The sequence below is a fragment of the Schistocerca gregaria genome, chromosome 4, assembly GCF_023897955.1.
Source record: "Schistocerca gregaria isolate iqSchGreg1 chromosome 4, iqSchGreg1.2, whole genome shotgun sequence".
Taxonomy (NCBI): domain Eukaryota; kingdom Metazoa; phylum Arthropoda; class Insecta; order Orthoptera; family Acrididae; genus Schistocerca; species Schistocerca gregaria.
The window spans coordinates 314,297,082-314,320,247 of record NC_064923.1 but is presented as its reverse complement, the minus strand read 5'-3'; the positions used below and the strand labels follow the sequence as shown (position 1 = coordinate 314,320,247).

Here is a 23,166-nt window from a genome sequence, read left to right as displayed (position 1 = left end):
CTTCCAGAATATCTGAAACTCACTAAGAATGAATTGGAATAAAAAAATGATTTAAATTAATTCTTGTGACAAAAATCATAGACAATGTATAGTAGTGTCTTTTAAAAACATGTTCATTTATTTCGATTTACAATGATGGCACCTCACCACAGAAAATAATGAATTTATTATCTATAACTCAAAAATAAAGTCATTGATATCTATGAATGAACTATGATGTCATTGGTCAGTTACTATCTATGGCTCAAAAATAAAGATATTGATATCGATGAATAAACAATGACATCACTGGTCAAAACTGACGTGTTGTATCCCGCTCTTCAGTTGGCCCATAATTTGGACAGAAAATTCACTGATTTTAGCAATTCATTAAGTTAAATCCACCACTTACTGAGTTCAGGAATTATCTGAAGTGTTTCAGTAATACCTGTACCCAAAGACAAGTGGTAACTTAGTAATAGTAGCAACCAGTGCTATTTGTTTATTCTAACAAAAGAAAATAAACCAATAAATCAAAACTGTAAGAGGCATATTGTTTTTCATATCGAACAACGTGGCATTATGTTGAAAGAAAAGAAAAGCTATAAAATCGCATAGCATCTTACAAGGAGAGCAGTATTATTTTGTGGTAAATAATTTTTCATTTCAAGTATTTCTTTGTCTCGTTTTTCCTTCTACTTAATTTATTTTAGATATGTTGCCCTAGAAGACAAGTCTGTGACAAAACATGGAGTGAAAGTAAGTAAAATATATTAAATGTAATGTTTTCAAGTCATGACAGGGACAAATATTTTTAAAATCAAAACAAGGAAGCTGAATTTCTCGATGTCTTCAATTATATTTTGACTTTATTTAGCTCGCCATCCAGATGATCTCAAAGGAATTCTATGTATTAGTTTCCATTTAGTGTACAAGTATTAATGTCCATTTCTAGTACTGCAGATAGCTATTAGTGTTTCATATTCTATTATATGAGTCCTTGGAAGATTAAATTTTATAATGTTTACTGTGGGCCTATTGTCTGCCTGGGATATTAGTACTGGTGGTGTGTCATATTTTTTAGTTTGTTCTCTTTACTACCATGCTAGCCTCGACTGCAAGTGTTATATTTTTTAAACACTCAAGTAAATTAATTGGTAGATGACTCATATAGGTTTAGAGCATGAGTGCATCCAATATCATATTTTGAATGATTCTGTGGCCTTTTATTTCAAGCCATATTTCCTGGGACCCCCTTCTTCTTGTTGAGCAGACAAAACAGCAAGAGGTTATCTTTAATCTCTTAATATTTTGATTTCCAAGTAAATTTTTATGCTACACATATTAAAATGGTTGAGAATATCATGAATACAACAACTAGATAGTTTTTCTTTCCTACCAGTGTGAGGACAACATTTATAAGACCATATCAAGCTTTCTTTACATTTATGAGAGCTGAACTGAGAAACATTTAGCAAACCATTCTGTGAAAACATACAGTATTCTATTATAGCCCACTTTCCAAAAACATTTTAAGTATTTGGAAACATTGAAACATGTGTAATTAGAGGGAACATGCATATCTCCATTTTTTTATAAATAAGTGTTATTACTGCTTACATAAGTCTGTCATGAAATATACATTTAGACACTAGCAGACATAAAAAGTAACTCATGGGTGGTCCAATTGAGGTAGTGCAAAACCTGATGCTGTGTAAAAATACTATCATAGTCCAATTAGTTACAATTCATTAGCAGCATACTTTTTTTTTGTAATTATGTCCTGCATGTGTGGTTATACAGTGTCTCCTGGGGTAAATACAATGCACCTACATTTGATTCTTTATCAACAAATGGAATGTATTTTAGCAGTATGAAGTAAATATGAATTTGGTGCCCAGTGATTTCAATATCTAATTTTTTATGCTACACCCATTAAGAGGAAACTTATTTTTACTTATCTCTATGTACTTATTTAATTATTTTTTTAACTAGCATTCCTCCACAGCTTCACTCACATGTGTGTTGGACACAAATATCAAAATAAACTTCTCCTCCCCTTCTGTGTGTCCACCTCTTCCTCCCTGTGTGTCCACCTCATCCTTCTACCTCTATTTGTCTCCTACTCCCCGCTCTTCCTGTCTCTTCATCGCCTCGCACTCTCCTTGTGCATGTCCTTCACCCTGTCTCTCTGGCCTTATTTTCCTCCCACCTCCCTCTGACCATGTCCTTTTCTAACTTTTTCTTTCCATATCCACCTCCCCCTCTTCCCCTTCCACCTGCCCATCACCTTTCTACACCTTCCTCTTGTCTCTTACACTTCCCCTCCGCCTCTCTCTCTATTTCCCCCCATCCCTTGTTCTGTTCATTCCCTCCTCTGCCTATCTGAACCTGTCTGTAACCATGCCCATTGACATGTGTAGCCCCTGTAATACAGTTCAGTAAAGCAGGCCAATACTACTCCCACAACACCCCTGTCATGGAGGGCAGGCTGCACACTGGGCGCTTGAAAATAATTTATTTGCCCCTGGTGTATAGGTCGCAATACAAAGCAGGCCAATAAAGTGGACTGATACTATTCTGACACAACATACCTGTCACACAGGACAGCCTGCATGTCAGGCACCAGGAAACCATTTTTGTCCAACTGACATGTAAGCTGACCTGAAAAGCAGGTTGTTTTGGAAGGCCTGTAGGTTCCCATACAACATGCCTGTCATGCAGGGCAGCCTATATGCCAGGAGCTGGAAAAAAACATGTTTTTGCCCTATCTCCACTCCTACTGGAGCTCTATGAGTTATAAACCCCACAATGCTGATATTCATGAAGTCTGCTGCTTCTGTGCAAAACTTGATGAAATCCCAAAGGCTCTTTTCAGTTTGTACTGTACTTTCCTGTTAAAACTATACGGTGAAGTCATTTCAGATGGTTGCAGCCAAGATGAGGGTTCCATTCATGTACATAATATTTCAGTAACTAATAACTCTTTTCATCAAGTGCTGCAAACAGTGGTCTTGAATGTTATCTGTGCATGGACTGCAGCCACATTGTAAATAAATGATGTTATGCTCTGTTTACCAGAGCCTGACTTTTGACGCCTGCTTCATTCTTTAATGTACATTTATTTTTCAGTGCCAGCATTGTTATTCTGTGAAATTCGCCACATGTTGGGATATTTTAGATCTAGATATGCAATGCTTTGAATGATTTTAAAAGTGAGGCTTGATTATAATAAAAATTTGTTCCTATTTATTAAGTTTTCCAGTATTATAATTCTAATAGCACAATTGATAGGCCTCACACAGCGCTCTTTGATCAGCATACACTTGTAACATAAAGACAATCTACATTAAAAATGTTTTCCACTAAAAAGTAATTTAAAATAAACTCCTGGAAATTGAAATAAGAACACCGTGAATTCATTGTCCCAGGAAGGAGAAACTTTATTGACACATTCCTGGGGTCAGATACATCACATGATCACACTGACAGAACCACAGGCACATAGACACAGGCAATAGAGCATGCACAATGTCGGCACTAGTACAGTGTATATCCACCTTTCGCAGTAATGTAGGCTGCTATTCTCCCATGGAGATGATCGTAGAGATGCTGGATGTAGTCCTGTGGAACGGCTTGCCATGCCATTTCCACCTGGCGCCTCAGTTGGACCAGCGTTCGTGCTGGACGTGCAGACCACGTGAGACGACGCTTCATCCAGTCCCATACATGCTCAATGGGGGACAGATCTGGAGATCTTGCTGGCCAGGGTAGTTGACTTACACCTTCTAGAGCACGTTGGGTGGCACGGGATACATGCGGACGTGCATTGTCCTGTTGGAACAGCAAGTTCCCTTGCCGGTCTAGGAATGGTAGAACGATGGGTTCGATGACGGTTTGGATATACCGTGCACTATTCAGTGTCCCCTCGACGATCACCAGAGGTGTACGGCCAGTGTAGGAGATTGCTCCCCACACCATGATGCCGGGTGTTGGCCCTGTGTGCCTCGGTCGTATGCAGTCCTGATTGTGGCGCTCGCCTGCACGGCGCCAAACACGCATATGACCATCATTGGCACCAAGGCAGAAGCGACTCTCATCGCTGAAGACGACACGTCTCCATTCGTCCCTCCATTCACGCCTGTCGCGACACCACTGGAGGTGGGCTGCACGATGTTGGGGCGTGAGCGGAAGACGGCCTAACGGTGTGCGGGACCGTAGCCAAGCTTCATGGAGACGGTTGCGAATGGTCCTCGCCGATACCCCAGGAGCAACAGTGTCCCTAATTTGCTGGGAAGTGGCGGTGCGGTCCCCTACGGCACTGCGTAGGATCCTACGGTCTTGGCGTGCATCCGTGCGTCACTGCGGTCCGGTCCCAGGTCGACGGGCACGTGCAGCTTCACACGACCACTGGCGACAACATCGATGTACTGTGGAGACCTCACGCCCCACGTGTTGAGCAATTCGACGGTACGTCCACCCAGTCTCCCGCATGCCCACTATATGCCCTCGCTCAAAGTCCGTCAACTGCACATACGGTTCACGTCCACGCTGTCGCGGCATGCTACCAGTGTTAAAGACTGCGATGGAGCTCCGTATGCCACGGCAAACTGGCTGACACTGACGGCGGCGGTGCACAAATGCTGCGCAGCTAGCGCCATTCGACGGCCAACACCGCGGTTCCTGGTGTGTCCGCTGTGCCGTGCGTCTGATCATTGCTTGTACAGCCCTGTCGCAGTGTCCGGAGCAAGTATGGTGGGTCTGACACACCGGTGTCAATGTGTTCTTTTTTCCATTTCCAGGAGTGTATGTGCCCCATAATATCAGCAAGCCTTGTAACAAGTCACTCTTCTCCCCTAGACATGCTTATCCCACAGATTTGTTTGAGAGCCTCACTGAAATTTAGAAAGTATTAGAAAGAACTAGAGACAGTTTAAAGCTTGTAGTTGGCACATGAGGAAAATGCAGACAGCACAATTGACAGTCATTGCTGCTGAAATATGTTTCTTGGTTCAAGTCATGCTCTGGTAATCATTTCAAATTGTGTAACACTCAATAAGCTATTTAGAGATTAAAAATACATAAACTGAACCCTCAGAATATGTAGACCTGTCGTCATGTGCACAGAAAACAACATCTCAAGCTTCTGTCGCTGTTTTTGCCACAGCTGTTGCTTATTTAATGTCACAAGATACTACAGCAATACAAGAAGGTGTAGCATCCTTACAGTAAGTAGTGTTGTGTGGAAATTCCCCTTGGACCGAAGAGCACATTGTCTGTGTCATTGTACAGCATTTACATGCATCCTGAATGTTATGTCAAGGTATCATAAATCTTCAGGACACTACCCCCTCTGCTCAATGTTTTTGACTATTCAGTAATGATAATGTCATTGCAGTATAGTTGTTACTGGAGTGAAAATAATGTGTGTCATTTTGCCTGACAATAAAGTTCTTGAGCTCGTCTGCAGCTACAATTTTAATAATTCTCCATCTGCCCAGTAATGTAACAAAGCTTTGCTCTTTGTGGTTACAACATTCATTTGTAGAGCAGAGAATAGTACAATGTATCACATGATGCAAAGACATCATCAGAAAATTGTAAGGTGATGCTTTCCAATATCCAAATGGCATTATCAATAGGGGCAAGTAAGACTTGAGGCTTTAAGAGAGGGGTATGTAAGTCGTGACCCTATAACACTTTCTGTAAAAAACAGAATGGTTGCTTATTTTTCAGAGTAAAGGAGGGGAGGAGGGACAAAATGTGAAACAGGTAGTAATCAGTTGTCAAGGACCAAAGACTGAGAAGTGACAAATGGAGTTATGTTGCCTCTGCATAAAATTATTCATCAGAGATGAGGACTCACACCTTTTATCACAACAATAGACTTGCACCTTTGTTATAATTATTTAGTGCTTATCTTGCCCTATTAGTCTGATTTGTCACCACAAATTATGGCATAATTGTATTTTTGGTTTTATAGAAGCTAAAAAATTGATACAATGTATTCTTATTATCTGTGATGTGCTATTTGTATGTATACGTTATACCTGGAAAGATACCTGCTTACAGGCCCTCTCCTGCACGTAAACAGGAAGTTGTGACAGATATCATGCATCATAGGGGTATCTTTGACCCTTGTGTCTACCTTTTTTTCCAGATTATATTGACTGTATCTCTTATAATATGGTGCGAGAATGTACATCTTGTATTTATGCCAGACAAGAATATTAAGCAAGCCCTGGCTGCATTTGAAAAGAAATGTTTTCAGGTAAGGTATAAGTCATCAAAAATGTGAAGATAAATGTGAACAGGTTCTGTTCAGTTTTGTTTTTTACATAATTGTAGTGTTTTCTGTGTGCTTATGATTTAGATTACAATATTATTACATTCTTTTTCAAGATGAAATAAGATAAACATAACATACCTAACAATGGAATGTTATCTACAGGATGGAATGTAACAATATTATGAAAAATATATCTCTCAGGCACAAATATCTCAGTCAGACAAAAGAAATATTAATAGACCCTGTTATCAGAGCTTCATTTCTTCAAAAACTGAGTTTCATTTTACTGTAAAAATAACGTGTTCTAACTAGACTCACAACAGACAGTAAATAATTAGTTTTTCTTATGTCTGTACTTGATAATGAACACTTTCCACCAAACACAAGTCATTATTATATTCCATAGAAAATATTAAACATTTTAGAAAAAACTCCGTGAAAAATTTTACGATAATCTGAATTCCAAGCCCAGAAATAAATGTGAGTTGGCAACCACTCAACTACAGTGTATTTGTTTATTAATCACATACATATGCAACAAAGCAGAAAATCCCACTAGCCTTCAAGTCGCCACTCCATTTTCCATCTCTCTCTCTCTCCCCCTCCCTATCCCCATGTGAACAGGCTTTCACCACACATCTCTACTTTACTTATATTAGATATTATTTTATTATGCATTGCAGTTCCTAGCCCATGTAATGCCTTATTGAACATTATCACAGAGCAGTAAGACTTTGTGTTGCCTTTTTCCATATTCTGGTCATTTTTCACATAATTCTCAATTTAAATTGATCATTTGCTGTTGGTAGTGATTGGCAATAATGGTTTCACCAGGTTTTAACAGCTCATAATAGATGGCATCCTTCTGATCCCATCAAACATAGAGCATTGTCTCCTTTCCAAAGCAGTTTGGTCTTGCAGTGAAAGTCAATTGTTTGTCAGGATTCACCCATGATTTACAACACTTAGGATTCTCAAAATATATCCATTTTTCATCGTCTATCACTATTTGATGGATAACCAACTTTCTTTTCTATCTGGCAAGCAGAATTTCACAAATGGTCATTTGATTTGCTTGCTGTCTTTCATTCAGTTTATATGGAACCCATTTTCCCACTTTCTACACCTTTGCCATAGCTTTCAACCAAAGAGAAATGGCTTTCTGCATCACATTCATTTGTTTATGAGTTCCTGTTGAGTTTGAGTATCACATTCATCCAGTATGGCCTCCAACTCCTTGTCTTTGAACTTTTTCGATGGTTTCCCACACTCGCCGTTTCTCACATCAACTTTTGATTTTTTGACCCTCTCAAAACACTCTGCTTCCCAAAGAGCATGTTTACTGAAAGCTTCAACAAGCATATCAGAGCCTATTCTGTTCATACGTATGTTGGCAGCACAACCCCATATCTCTATCCCATAATTAATCTGTGCAAAAATGGTTCCATAATAAATTGTTTTTAATGTCTGATGTGGAACTACTTTTGATAACTGACTGATTAAATGTAATGAACTGCTGATTTTATTGCATAAAAATTTGATATGGTTTACCCATCTTAGTTTTTCATCTAGATGAATACCTAGAAATCTGCAGCCTTCTGTGTCCACTACTTCAATTCCACCTATGTTACTGATAGAGGTTTGGTGTGAGTTTGTAAGTTTAAATGGCAATAACTGAGATTTACTGATATTAACTTTCAAACCTTGACCTTGGAAATAAGTAGTTATTTGACGTAGTCCCTCAGTTGCTACCAACATTAACTCATCATTTTGTTTGCCAAGAAATAACAGTGAGGTATCGTCTGCATAGGTTACCAATTGGGAGTTGATAGGTGGCGTTCCTCCTGCCGGTTGCTCAGGCGGGAGGAGGTGGCTCTCACACGTCTTCAGATCGGGCACTGTCCTCTCACACATAGCTTTTTATTACGGCGGGAGGATCCTCCGTTTTGTGATGCGTGTGGTGTCCACATCTCTGTGCAGCACATTTTAACAGACTGCATTTCATACCGTGATGCATGGGCAGAAGCACAAGTTGATGGGGATCTGCCTTCTGTTTTAGCTAATGATGAGACGTGTGTGTCTAGGGTTTTTAAGTTTTGTGATGTGTCTGGGCTCTGGGTTAAACTTTTAGGCTGGAGGTTTTAGTGTATTGCAGAGTGGCTGACTCCTCCCCTTTTTTCCTTGCGGTCAGCCAGCCACCTCCATCTGCTACATTGTTTTAGCTCCCTCTGTCATTTTCTTCCTGTGTTGTCCATGTTTTACTGCTGACGCTCTGCTTCATCCCACGCTTTGGTGTGGGTGAGCACATGTTTTTCAACGACTGTTACCCATGTTTTCTGTTTCATTTTATATTCCTGTTCTGGGATTTTTCTTGACACCCGTCTCACTATGTTACTGAACAGGTGCTGAAGACCTTGCTGTTGTGCGCCCAAAACCCCTCTACTACTACTCTATATCATTTATGTACACTAGGAAAAGGAAAGGGCCAAAAATTGAGCCCTGGGGTACACCTTGTGTGACTGTCTCATATTTGGACTGGAAATTAATGATCTGATTATTGATTTTGTAAGTCAGCTTTGTACACTGCTTGCGGTTAAATAAATATGTAGCCAGCAATTGCATGGATGCAGCATTTACATTGTATGACTCAAGTTTACTTAAAAGTAACTCATGGTTTACCGAGTCAAATGCTTTAGTAAGGTCTAGAAATATGCCAGCTGTTTGCATTCCTTGATCAAGGGCACCATATGTTTTGTGAAGAAATTCCGTAATTGCTGTGACAGTACTATGATCTTTTCGGAATCCATGTTGTGTCTCTGTTAGGAACTTATTTTTCAAGAAATAGTCACTAAGGTGTGTTAGCAGCACAACTTCAAATACTTTGCTGAAGACAGGTATTAATGATAGGGGCCTGAAATTTGAAACCTCTTCCTTGGATCCTTTTTTATGCACCGGTTTAACTGTGCTCCATTTCAATAAATTTGGAAATGTATGTTCTCTGATACTGCAGCTAACCAGGTGGGTGATTATTTCAACTAATTCCTTATTACATTTTTAATCACAATACTACTCAAACCATCCCATCCAGATGAGAACTTATTCTTTAGGTTATTTATTATCCTGCCTATTTCTTTTTCACTTACTTGTTTTAATTCAAAAGGTGGCTCTTCAAAGGGGCAGAGCTTTACCTCACTACTCACAATTGTGTTATTAACTGGACTAACAGCTGCAGATATAAAGTATTTATTGAAAACATTGCAGACTTTATTAGGGTCTTTAATTGTGTTTCCTTCGTGTCTTATATTTACAATTTCAATTTCTGGCTTCGGTGTGGCATTGCAAAATTGATTTACAATTCTACTTGAGGTCTTGGCTATATTGTCTGATTGAGCTATTTCACTGCTGTATATGTGTTTTCTTAGATTTGAAAGCTCTTTCTTAAAGATTTACTTGGCTTCGTTGTACTTGGCCTTAAAAACCTGCATGTTTGTTGACTTGTGTAACACATCCAGGTCCTGGATGTTTTGCCTGAGTTTTATCATATTTTCTGGAAGTATCAGTCTGTTGGTTTTTGCACTTTGGTTATGGGTGAACACTCTTTGTATTTTCTTAACAGGGCAGCATCTGTCAAAGTGTCTTAGCATAGTATCATAGAATTTGGCCCATTTGTTTTCAGATCCTTCAGTCTGGTAAACCAGATCCCAGTCCTCTATAGCTAATTTATTTCTTAGGGCAAAGATGTTACCCTCTTTTAGGATTCTTTTATTTTCGATAACTTTTGCCATTTTTGGGATGCTTGTGTTTACATACTCTACAAGCTTGCATTTGTGGTCAGAGTAGTGAAAATCCATATTCCAGCACCTAACACTGTCTTTAATATGTTTACATAGTATAACGTAATCAATTCTGCTAGATGAGGACTTTGTTACTCTGGTATCACTATTTATTACATTTATGAGATTATATGAGTTAAGAGTATCTATCAACCTCATATGACACAAACTGGAAGATTTTGCCTCAATATTCAGATCACCAAGTATAGTTAGGTCACTGGGACCACAACGTCCCACTACTCTACTAAATATGTCTATGAAGCTAACTACATCAGCGTTTGGTGGATGATAAATCCCAATAACTTTATGTTTTCTCATAACCTCTCTACACTCTTTGGTGTGGATTACAATGCCTGTCACTTCAATCAAGCCTTCTTTGTTGTACTGGTCTAGGTAGTTTATTTTCTTGTGCTTGAGATTCTCACTAATGTATACTGCCACACCACCACCCTTATGTTGCTGTCTACAATAACTATTTGCCAAGGAGTAACCCTCTAGTTTACAGTAAATAATTTCATCAGATTTTAATCCCTGCTCAGTTAACACTACTACCTGAGGTGACTGTTCATTTACAAAAACCTGTAATATATTAAGCTTATTTCTAAGGTACTGTATGTTTAGGTGCATGAGCCTTAGTGGTATTTTTAACTGGTCACTCTGATTATCTTCCTTTAAAATGCACTGAGTTGGTTCACTTACATAAGTTCTGTATCCAGGCATTAAAAGTGTTCCTGTTCTTTGGTGATCTTGCATTTCTCGATCTACTACCCAACCTGGCTTCTGTCTGTCTAGTTGTCAAGGTAACTGTTGAGGTGCCTTCTTGCTCTGTACAGTCCGAGGAGTTGCCGAATTGCCTGGTGTTGCAGTAACTGGAGTTGTATACTCCACCACATTTGATTGAGTAAGTGATGCTGAAGAGTCTGCAGTTGATGCCACAGCTTCTGTTGTTTTAACTAGCTGGCTTGGCAAGTTGTTTTTTTACCCAGTCCTGGGAATTTGTTAGTTGCTTTACTTTCCCACAAAAACATGTCACTTTGAACTCTGGGTTTTATTGGTCTTGAGGATCTTCTAGGAGCACAATGTGTTTCTGGATTTTTGAATATCCTGTTGCTGCAAACTGATCTTCCTACTCCATTTTTCATTACTGTCCTCTTGACAACATTGTGGTTGATTTCTGGTACTGTAATTTTTTCTTGCTGTAGTATTATTTGCTCAGTTCCATCTGTATCTTTCCACTCAAGTGATGTTGCAGGCTTTAGTTGATTTTTTGGAGAGATGACTGCAAGTAACGTTCTGGCCATTTCTTCCTTGCCATTAGCATTTAGGTGTAGTCCGTGAGAAGTGTACCAGTCTCTGTTCTCAGAGACTTTTACAAACTGAGTGTTTTGGAAAGATTTCACTATTTTGGCTATTTTCCTATTTGTTTGCCTGGTTTCATCGTTCACACAAGACCAGTTTTCAAGATCATATCTATGGGGTATCCCTACTATGATTACATTTGTGTGCTGAAGCTTAATTAATGCTGATGTTATAGCATTTAATGCCTTGTCTGCATCGTTTTTGGCTACATCATTTGTGCCACCCCAGATTATAACTGTGTCATTCATTGTGAGATTCTGTAAGTTGTAACAGCTTTCAAGTATTGAAGTTAAGATAGATAGATAGATAGAGAGAGAGAGAGAGAGAGAGAGAGAGAGAGAGAGGCATCTCATATACACATCACCACAGTCTCTGGCTACCAAGGCCAAGGTCTGGCCTTGGTGGCCAGAGATTGTGGTGATGCGTGTGTGAGTTACAATTGCCAAAGCTTTGTTTGACAGTCTTTTTGTTGTGTCCATCTGTGACTCAACATCTCCACTGTGCAGTGAGTAGCAATTATTCTTTTCATAATACTGTCATTATTCCACCCTGGTTTTACAATGTTTAAAATTTTCATCTAATTTTTCTGATAAATATGTTACATCACAACCTTGCCTTTTCCCTTCTTTCTTCTGTCCACACTACTCCTTCCTTGTCCAGATCATGTACTGGCTTCTTCCTTCTTTCTCATTCTCCACCCTTTTCTGCCCCCACCCCCTCTCCCACACTTTACCTCTTATAAGCTCTCCCCTCTGAACTCCTTTTGTCTTGTTGTGCAGCCACCGAGTCACCTGTTGAAAGACTTTCCTCCTCCACCTGCCCAGGTAACTGCTGTTGATAATCAACAGTCAGTCTCAATGTGGCCACAGGCATGTGTGTTTATGTGTCTGTGTAGTTATGTGTGAATATGTATACTTCTACTAGAGACTGAGCAGGAGCTCAAAAGCTAGTAAAATATTGTTTCTGTTGTGTGTTTCTATGTAACACATCAGTCAGCTGTAGGTGAGTGATTGCCTCTCCTTTATTTTATGTTTTTATCCATCCAGGAAATTCCATTATCATTATCCCCAAATATTCAGGTTTATTCATAGATGCCTGTGGGTTTTCAGAAGATGTCTCTGTAAGAACTACAAGAGGTACAGAAAATTGACACATGTCAGTGGGTAGAGGAGCTTTCAAGTTTTGATTCATATTACAGGCTCTCAATATGGGCATGAAATGTAAATATGATAGTCTTGCCATACAGTTCCCAACACAACTGGTTGATGTCACTGGCCATGCTAATTAGCCTTCATTTGAGCTCTTCCATATTAAATGGTAGTGAGACAGACACACACAATATTTGACATAGCATCATAAGAAGAAGTCACATGCAGCTAAGTTAGATGTCAGTGTGACCTATTGAAGAAGAGAAGAGTCACTATGGGAAGCACATTCAGTTCAACACTGAGGCAAATCAGCATCGAGATAATCCTGAATGTCTGAAAGAAAGTGTGTTGGAGCAGCATCTTGTTGCAAAATGAAGTCTTCCCTGTCTTGCTATAATTGTGGCAGAAGCCATTGCTGCAGCATGTCTAGATACATGAAATGAGTCAAAGTTTTCTCCACAAAGAAAAACATTTATAAACATTTTGACCGGGCATGCACAAAAAATACATAACCTTTAGGTGAATCAGGAATGTATTACACTGTCTTATGTGGATATTCTGTGCCCCAAACATGCAATTATGACAGTTCACCTTTACAGACACATGAAATGTGGCTTCATCACTGAAAACCAACTTCTGTAAAAAACTTTTTTCCTCAAGTAGCTGCTGCAAGTCATTGCAAAAATCAGAACAAAGCTCATTGTCCCAAATAGTCAGTGAATATAACAATGTCAGCCGGTAAGGTTTTACATCCAGATGTTTGCTAAAATTGCATGAGACTTTTGAATGCTATATCTGCAGTTCTCTGATCACCTGTGTTTTCAGTTTCTTTGGGCTCCTGAGAAATGTTTGCCGCATGTGTTAAACTTTCTCTGCTGAGAGTCCTGGGCAGCCTACATACTTCACACTTCATAAGCAGCAAGTCTCATGGATTCTGTTGTACCACACATGTATTGTTTTGTTTGTTGGAACTTTTACTGAATGTTTGGTACAAAAGCATTACTGAACCATCACAGTTGTGTTAACTGAATTCAAGGGTACATAATGTATGCATCAGTTCATTGTACATCTTGTTCTGACAAGTTAGTTCCCTAGTGCTGTTCTCTGCAGTTGTGCCAGTGTGTGTATTGCAAATCGAACCTTGGAGAGATGCTCTATCCTCTGGTACGAGTTGTTTTATGTGTGTCTTTTTGTTATCACATGACTCCCTTCTTAAACCTTTTCCAGGACATGTTAGCAATGTTTGAAATTTATTTTTTAGAGATAGAACAGGAAATTATTGTGAAAAAGGTAATTGCTACTACTGTATAGTGGCCTCAGCAGCCACAGACTGTGAGTTCTGTTTGCATGAGAGAGAGAGAGAGAGAGAGAGTGTGTGTGTGTGTGTGTGTGTGTGTGTGTGTGCGTGTTGTCTGTTTGTGACAAAGACCTTGTTGGCCAGAAGCTCACTTTCTGACAATCTTTTTGTTGTGTGTATCTGTGACTAAACATCTCCACTGTTTGGTGAGTTGCAACTATCTTTTTCATAATATTGTTACATTCCATCATGGATTTTCTGTTGTTTGATAGGAAATTATTACTGGTTTAAATAATGTAATTTCTATGGGATATGGAGATAATTTCTTCAAGATTAAGATATCTCAGCAGACATATTGCTTAGTTACAATGTTAAATATTGTACATAATTTCATGATTATTTTTAGCAAGGACATAATTTTCATAGCCTATATACTCCTGGTTTCTACAGACTTTGATACACACACTTTTTCTCACCAGGAGCAGGTGCAAAAATGTTGTTTATGAAAGGTGTTCAAAAGAGAAGGTATGAAGCAACAGTGTGGGTATAATTGAAGTATTTATTCAAAGATAATCACGAGAGGCCTCAGTGCATTTATCCCACTGTTTCACGAGCTGAAGGATTCCCTATTCCCAAAATTCCCATGACTGTGGTAGATGCCAATCCTCCACTGTGTCTTTCAGTTCATAGTCTGCATTGAAGTGCTTCCTGTGACAATGTTTTTGTCCATGTTGTAGGGCAGATGCTTATGCTGTTCCCACTTGAACTTGGCCATTACACTTTGTGTGACCTTCAAGACATGTGGATGTTCATTATCATGGAGCAGAATCACTTGCTTTGTGAACAATCCAGGATGAATGCTTTTTCCATAACCTCCAGACTGTCTCACAGTACATGTCACTGTTAAACGTTTTTCTGTGCTCGAAGAATTCAATGAGTCCAGAATGAGATTTTCACTCTGCAGTGGAGTGTGCCCTGATATGAAACTTCCTGGCAGATTAAAACTGTGTGCCAGACCGAGACTCGAACTTGGGACCCTTGCCTTTTGCGGGCAAGGCAAAGGTCCCGAGTTCGAGTCTCGGTCTGGCACACTGTTTTAATCTGCCAGGAAGCTTCAATTCAATGAGTATCGGATCTCAGATGCTGAAAAAGATAGTGATGTGATGACTTGTACTTCCATTTCCTAGATGTCTCACTATGTTATCCCAAAGCTGCATATGCAAATTTTAACCAGTTTGGTTGTTATGACATTTGTACTCTTTTATTTGAACACTCCTTACAATCATTCAGCAGTGTGAAATTCTAGGACCTGATTGGTCTAGTTACATATGGATATACAATTGTCATTTCATCAGGAATGCATACTCCCAGAAAACTAATTAATTTTTAGTGTCTCTTTGTTGTTCAGTATTTTATTTATTACTCGTATTTATAATATTAATTTATAGCTTACACTATATAATGACACACACATTTTTTACAGTACTTGGTGGCCCCATAGCAAAGTATCAGGTTGGATTCAGTATTTCACTGCTTCTAGAAGTTCTCCTTGGACTTACCATTGGAAATTGACACATCCAATAAAAAAATTAGTCTGCTCAGGAGACATCATCTACCTCTGCAGCTTATTGGTCTGTGTGTCTGGCTGCTGTGCAGAGCTTTGTGTTCAATTTGCAGTACTGCTGTGGATTTTCCTTAGTAGAAGGACTGGAACAGGGTGCACTTGGGCTTATAATGCCAACAGAGGAGCTATGTGAGGGCTTTAGTGTTAATAAAGCTGATAACGGGCAGGAGAGTGATTTGCTGAACTGATGCCCTTCCATTCCACTTCCAGTGATGCCACTGGTAAAGGATGACGTAGCAGTCAGTCAATTCTGATTGGCCCACAGTAAGTGGAGATTTGGGAGACATCGTGATAATGCCATGTTACATTGCCTCTAGTCTCAATAATGGCCTCAATCTGGCAAGGAAGTGTGTCAACAAGTTTCTCCAGGTAGTCTATCTGAAACCATCATGGTGATGCAGAAGAAAAGATAACACTTGGCTACCAAGAAAGTTGGCATAACTATCGTGGTTAATGTTCGCTGTAACCTGAATGAGTGAATCCAAGTCCTACTGTATAAAACACCCCTAGAACATCACAGATCTAAAATCTCCAAACACTACCATTAAAATGGCATCCTGGGTCCTTTTGTGCACACAGTGGTTGCATAATTTTAAAAGTGACAAAATCATGTTTCAGTGGACTAAAATATTAGTTTTCTGCCAGCTACTACCCAATTTCTGTGTTGTTTGGCACTTCTATCTGTGTGGCTTCAGGTGTTGTTAAGAGCAAATGCCCTTTTGTGAGGTACCCAGCTCAAAATGTCCATTGCATGCAAGTCCATTTCCAAAGTTCATTCAGAACTGATAGCAGCAATTTCTGTAGGATTTGAAACAGATTCTTCTTGACACGGTGTGACACTCATCTGTGGGTCCTAGCAGCTAAGAGCTCTGTATGACTATTGCTCTTATTCCATGTTATACATAGCTGTGAGTAGTACAATAATCCTTGAAGACATGTTCGACAGTCGCTTTGATACACCAACATACCAGGCAACTTATTGACTTAGTGGTCATGGGCATGTCCAAACAGGATAGCTGATTTCTGTCACGTTTCAAGTTGATCCATCTTATTACGCTGATTCTGTACAACTGATTGGCACATATGCACCCATTCCACTGCCATTAATTGTATTACTAATTGACAGTCTATGACTACATGGGACCAGTTCTACACCATCTGCTGTCCTACAAAGTAACCAATTCACCCTTTTAAAGGGATGACTAATAATTTCTCATATGTACCTACTTTATGTATGGAAAAAATTAAGCTGCACCATTAAACGCTATGTAAAATTTAGGTCCTATTCCTTTTTTTGTACTCCCTGTTAGAAAAAAAATGAGGCACTGAGTAGTGGAAGGTCAGGATGTACCGCCATTGACAAATTCCTGCCTGTTTAAGCACTATAGTATGCAAACAGCTTTACTTTATGTAAAAATATGCTTCTAATGTTTTATTCAATATGTTTACCAATGCAGTAAACTTTATGTCTGTCTGATATTATTCTAAAAAAAAAAAAAAAAAAATTACAGGATTTGAACAGTCTTGCAGCAATGGTGAGAGGTGACTTAAGTAAACTAAATCGAATGATAATCTGTTCACTTATTACAATAGATGTTCATGCAAGAGACATCATTACTTCACTAGTGAAACTGAATGTACAAAACAGGTAACTAAAGTTTTACTAAAAATCTTTGACATTTTGATTTTTATTTAGCTTTCTTTCTCAGCTGTTAAAAAATTATTACCATTTCATTAAAGTACAAGCAAATAATAATCGTAACAGCTAGTAGCCAAATAATTAATACTGTAATTTCTTCAGTTAATATACGCACAAGAAGAAAATTGTTGTCCTGCACATTGGCAGCAAAGTCATCAATGTAAACTTTTTTACATATTGATGATAAATGTAGTGCAATAATACAATAATACATGTTAAACACACACACACACACACACACAGTTCTGTTAAAATTGATTAATTGGCATGCTAGGTTGTCTTTAATTTCTTTGCTTTGAGCAATTTATCGCCAATAGCAATTCTTCCCAAGTTGGTGAACTTTTATAAGAGGTTTTTTTCTTCATTCACAAAAATTATATATGGGTAAAGGAATTTGAATGTGACTGCATATCATTTGATGATATCCATATGAAGAACATACCATAACTGCAACTCATGTGGAAGGATCGAGAAAGTCTGGTATTGGACTATCAGTTGTTGGAGATGAATGAAATAGCCAAGACCACTAACATTTAGAAATACTGCTGCATTTCATATGAAGAAATAACTGTAATAAATGTGGATGTGGTGTGGGTCCAATATTTGCTGTGAGTTGACCAAAAAGGAGGCATATTGTCCTGTTGAAAGATGACTTGATATCTCCAGTCATTTATCAAGTGACCTACTGTTTATCTCCAATGCTGAGCCATGGGAAACAATTCTATACCGATTGCATTTGCAGTAGCTAAAATCTCTGTTTCTAATAATGGAATATCACATTTGTCCCTACAACAGTATCTTATTGTTATTATACAATTGTAAAATTTCAGAATAGCTATTTGATATACCTTCACTCAAGATGCAAGTGATTTCAGAGATCATATGTCCATACACTTCACAGGCCCACTTATAGAGGCACCTAGGTCAAACCCCTTGGCGTGATCTGGTGAGCTGCCGAAGAAAGAGTATTATTTAAGTGCTCATAAAAGAGTGCTCTGCATATTCTATACCATGTATTGCTGTTGTACAGTCAATGTGTTCAGTACTTTGCACGACCTGTATCTTACATGTTGCTCCATAAAGTACCATGTTCATAAAACATGTCTGTCCCTGCAACAGCGTTCTTGGCAATGAGCGAGGGTTATGTCTGCTCTACTTGTCAGTGTCAGTGCTAAGTAAACTTACAAATACTCCATCATGTCACACCCTAGCAGCAAACTTTCGCAGAACAACAGCAGGCTTACACCACTGTTCTCAATCAGGTGGCCTCTGTGTGTTCACAGCAGGTTACTCTCCCTCCAGTACAGTTGTCACCCTATCCAGCATGTAATGAATCTGCTGATGATTGGGATTCCTTTGTGACATGTCTACACCAAAAGTTCCACATTTTTTGTGTTTGTGATTCAAACCTGCATAGGGCTTTCCCTCTTTCCTGGCTTTCGCCTTGCATTTATCAGTTGTTTTGCCGACATGCGCCTTTGCAAGACCCAGCCAGCTTGTGATTTGATGAAATGTTCAAGCTTCTTTCAACCTATTACTGTGAGAGAATGCATGGCATTGCAGCACATGTAGAATTTTACCATTGTCAAATATGCCCAAACCAATCTTACAAAGACTGGGCTGCAGTGTTGCATGGGTTGAGCTGTCTTTGTAAATGTGTCACTAGTACACACTGCAAATCCTATGCTTGTCATATGGTGCATGATGTTGTTATTCATCTGGCCCTGAGTAGGAAAGTCCACAAAAAAGCACTTCAGTGTGAGAATCCAATGCTTATGGATGTACTCAATCCAGCACTGTTCTTTGAAGTGTCATGGGCTGCAGGTGGTCAGATTGCTGCATGGGATGGGGTATTGGAAGTTGCTGAGTTGACCTCTGTTAGGTGTGCTGCAAGTGTTCAGGATAATGGGGAAGCTGTTGCAGCAGTACAACCTTTGACTCAGCATCACATAGGGCAGCATCAGTTACAGCTGCAGCAGCAACAGCCCTTGTCACAACAGTGACCTCCTGCTGCCCTTGTCTTTCCTGTTCTGCTTCATCAAACATAAACTTGCTGTGTGCCCTAAGGGATGGCCTGTTTGCAACAAGTGTCAAAAGAAAGGCCACATTGCATCAGTGTGTAACTCCTCTTCAAACATGATGGATACAGTAGTACCGATGGATGTAAACTGTATGTCAGCAGTGACTGTCTCCCCAAACAAATTGTTTATTGACCTGTGTATATTTAATAAACTACTAAAAATGAAAGTGAGCACAGTAGCTGTAGTGACTGTAGTAAACACACAAACATAAATGGAGTTGGGCTCCCCTCTTCCCACCAGGTTACACAAAAGTTGGTTTGCTACAATAAACAGCAGATTCCGATCCTTGGTCAGTTCTATGCTCCTGTCTCATACAAATCTGTTGTTCGCACTCTGACCCTCCTTGTTGTCTTTCCCCTACCAGTGACGTGCTTAGGTTAGAAGTGTTTAATGCTTTCACTCTCTCCATTGTTGATGAGGTAAATTTAGTGTCAAATCAAGTTTTCGTATCTGTTTTCTGCTGGGTTAAGTTTTGCTACCAGTTTTCAGGCCAATATTGCGATGAAAGAATCCACCCACACTCTTTTTTTTTTTTTTTTTTTGGGCACAGCAGATGCCTGTGACTATGTCAAGGCCAAATTAGGCTATTTGATGTCGCTCCATGTCATTTAGCCTATTTCTTCCAGTGAATGGTTTACAACAGTGGACATCATTTGGAAGCCAATGGGTAAGCTTCACCTCTGCAGTGACTTCAGTGTCATGAGTAATGCACAGTGCAGCTTTTCAGCATTTTTTAGAGCAGCTTACAGCCTCTGTGTCCAGCTGCATAAGTTACCTTGACAATATTGTTGTTTTGGGTTCTTCCACTGAAGACCATCTTAACATCTCCACTCACTGTTTTCTGTTTTGCAGTCTGTGTGTCTCAAGTGCAATCTTGACAGATCTCAGTTTTTTTCAGTTGTCAATTCAGTACCTAGGTTTTACGATTTCTTGCTAGAGGGTCAAGCTGTTGCATCACCATGTTGATGCAATTGCAGCTTTGCCTCAGCTGATCTCCAATAAGGAATTGCAGGCATTTCTAGGCGGAGTTGCGTATTGCCATAAGTTTTTGCCAAACACATCCATTGTTGCTCAGCACCTGCATGTGTTTTTGCATAAAAATGTGCCTTTTTTCTGGTCCCCAGCTTTTGACCAAGCGTCTGCTTTGATTAAATCTAAGCTTCAATCTGTCCTATGTCTACATCTACATCTACATCTACATCTACATATACATCCATACTCCGCAAGCCACCTGACGGTGTGTGGCGGAGGGTACCCTGAGTACCTCTATCGGTTCTCCCTTCTGTCCCAGTCTCGTATTGTACGTGGAAAGAAGGATTGTCGGTATGCTTCTGTGTGGGCTCTAATCTCTCTGATTTTATCCTCATGGTCTCTTCGTGAGATATACGTAGGAGGGAGCAATATACTGCTTGACTCTTCAGTGAAGGTATGTTCTCGAAACTTTAACAAAAGCCCGTACCGAGCTACTGAGCGTCTCTCCTGCAGAGTCTTCCACAGGAGTTTATCTATCATCTCCGTAACACTTTCGCGATTACTAAATGATCTGTAACGAAGTGCGCTGCTCTCCGTTGGATCTTCTCTATCTCTTCTATCAACCCTATCTGGTGCGGATCCCACACTGCTGAGCAGTATTCAAGCAGTGGGCGAACAAGCGTAATGTAACCTACTTCCTTTGTTGTCGGATTGCATTTCCTTAGGATTCTTCCAATGAATCTGAGTCTGGCATCTGCTTTACCGACGATCAACTTTATATGATCATTCCATTTTAAATCACTCCTAATGCGTACTCCCAGATAATTTATGGAATTAACTGCTTCCAGTTGCTGACCTGCTATTTTGTAGCTAAATGATAAGGGACCTATCTTTCTATGTATTCGCATCACATTACACTTGTCTACATTGAGATTCAATTGCCATTCCGTGCACCATGCGTCAATTCGCTGCAGATCCTCCTGCATTTCAGTACAATTTTCCATTGTTGCAACCTCTCGATACACCACAGCATCATCCGCAAAAAGCCTCAGTGAACTTCCGATGTCATACACCAGGTCATTTATGTATATTGTGATTAGCAACGGTCCTATGACACTCCCCTGCGGCACACCTGAAATCACTCTTACTTCGGAAGACTTCTCTCCATTGAGAATGACATGCTGCGTTCTGTTATGTTGGAACTCCTCAATCCAATCACACAATTGATCTGATAGTCCGTATGCTCTTACTTTGTTCATTAAACGACTGTGGGGAACTGTGTCAAACGCCTTGCGGAAGTCAAGAAACACGGCATCTACCTATGAACCCGTGTCTAAGGCCCTCTGAGTCTCGTGGACGAATAGCGTGAGCTGGGTTTCACACGAATGTCTTTTTCGAAACCCATGCTGATTCCTACAGAGTAGATTCCTAGTCTCCAGAAAAGACATTATACTCGAGCATAATACGTGTTCCAAAATTCTACAACTTATCGACGTTAGAGATATAGGTCTATAGTTCTGCACATCTGTTCGACGTCCCTTCTTGAAAACGGGGATGACCTGTGCCCTTTTCCAATCCTGTGGAATGCTTCGCTCTTCTAGAGACCTACGGTACACCGCTGCAAGAAGGGGGACAAGTTCCTTCGCGTACTCTGTGTAAAATCGAACTGGTATCCCACCAGGACCAGCAGCCTTTCCTCTTTTGAGCGATTTTAATTGTTTCTCTATCCCTCTGTCGTCTATTTCAATATCTACCATTTTGTCAACTGTGCGACAATCTAGAGAAGGAAGTACAGTGCAGTCTTCCTCTGTGAAACATTTAGTATGTCGGCCTTTAGTCTGTCATCCTCTGTTTCAGTACCATTTTGGTCACAGAGTGTCTGGACATTTTGTTTTGAGCCACCTGCTGCTTTGACATAGGACCAAAATTTCTTAGGATTTTCTGCCAAGTCAGTACATAGAACTTTACTTTCGAATTCATTGAAAGCCTCTCGCATAGCCCTCCTCACACTACATTTCGCTTCACATAATTTTTGTTTGTCTGCAAGGCTTTGGCTATGTTTATGTTTGCTGTGAAGTTCCCTTTGCTTCCGCAGCAGTTTTCTAACTCGGTTGTTGTACCACGGTGGCTCTTTCCCAACTCTTACGATCTTGCTTGGCACATACTCATCTAACGCATATTGTACGATGGTTTTGAACTTTGTCCACTGATCCTCAACACTATCTGTACTTGAGACAAAACTTTTGTGTTTAGCCGTCAGGTACTCTGTAATCTGCTTTTTGTCACTTTTGCTAAACAGAAAAATCTTCCTACCTTTTTTAATATTTCTATTTACGGCTGAAATCATCGATGTAGTAACCGCTCTATGATAGCTGATTCCCTGTTCTGCATTAACTGATTCAAATAGTTCGGGTCTGTTTGTCACCAGAAGGTCTAATATGTTATTGTCACGAGTCGGTTCTCTGTTTAACTGCTCAAGGTAGTTTTCAGATAAAGCACTTAAAAATATGTCACTGCCACCCGTTATGAACGTTGGCCACTTTTCAGGCAGTTCAGCATCTTGTGTTGGCTAGAGATGCCTTTTGGCATGGTCTTGGCATAGTGTTGGTGTACACATATGCAAACAGGCCTCAACGACCCATTGCTTACACTTCTAAGACTTTAATCCCTGCTCAGCAGCTGTATTCTCAGACTGAGAAGGAGGCTTTAGCAAATGTGTTCGCTCTCAAGAAATTTCACATCTTCTTGCATGGTTCTAAGTACCATTTAATCACAGATCACAAGCTGTTGGTTGCTCTTTTTCACCATTTGGCTTCTGCACCGGACAAGGCAGCACATCATCTGCAGTGGTGGGCTCTCTTCCTCTCCTGTTATCATTATCATCA

General features: G+C 39.8%; 1 protein-coding gene across 1 annotated transcript in view; it reads left to right on the top strand.

The window, feature by feature from the left end:
* Nucleotides 1-23,166, top strand: part of LOC126365881 (dynein axonemal heavy chain 6) — a 1,020,408-nt gene that overhangs the window by 342,849 nt on the left and 654,393 nt on the right. Inside the window, exons 24-25 of the mRNA XM_050008578.1 lie at nucleotides 6,140-6,250; nucleotides 17,041-17,177. Of these exons, the coding sequence (XP_049864535.1) occupies nucleotides 6,140-6,250; nucleotides 17,041-17,177 (248 nt within the window). The remainder of the gene's footprint in view (nucleotides 1-6,139; nucleotides 6,251-17,040; nucleotides 17,178-23,166) is intronic.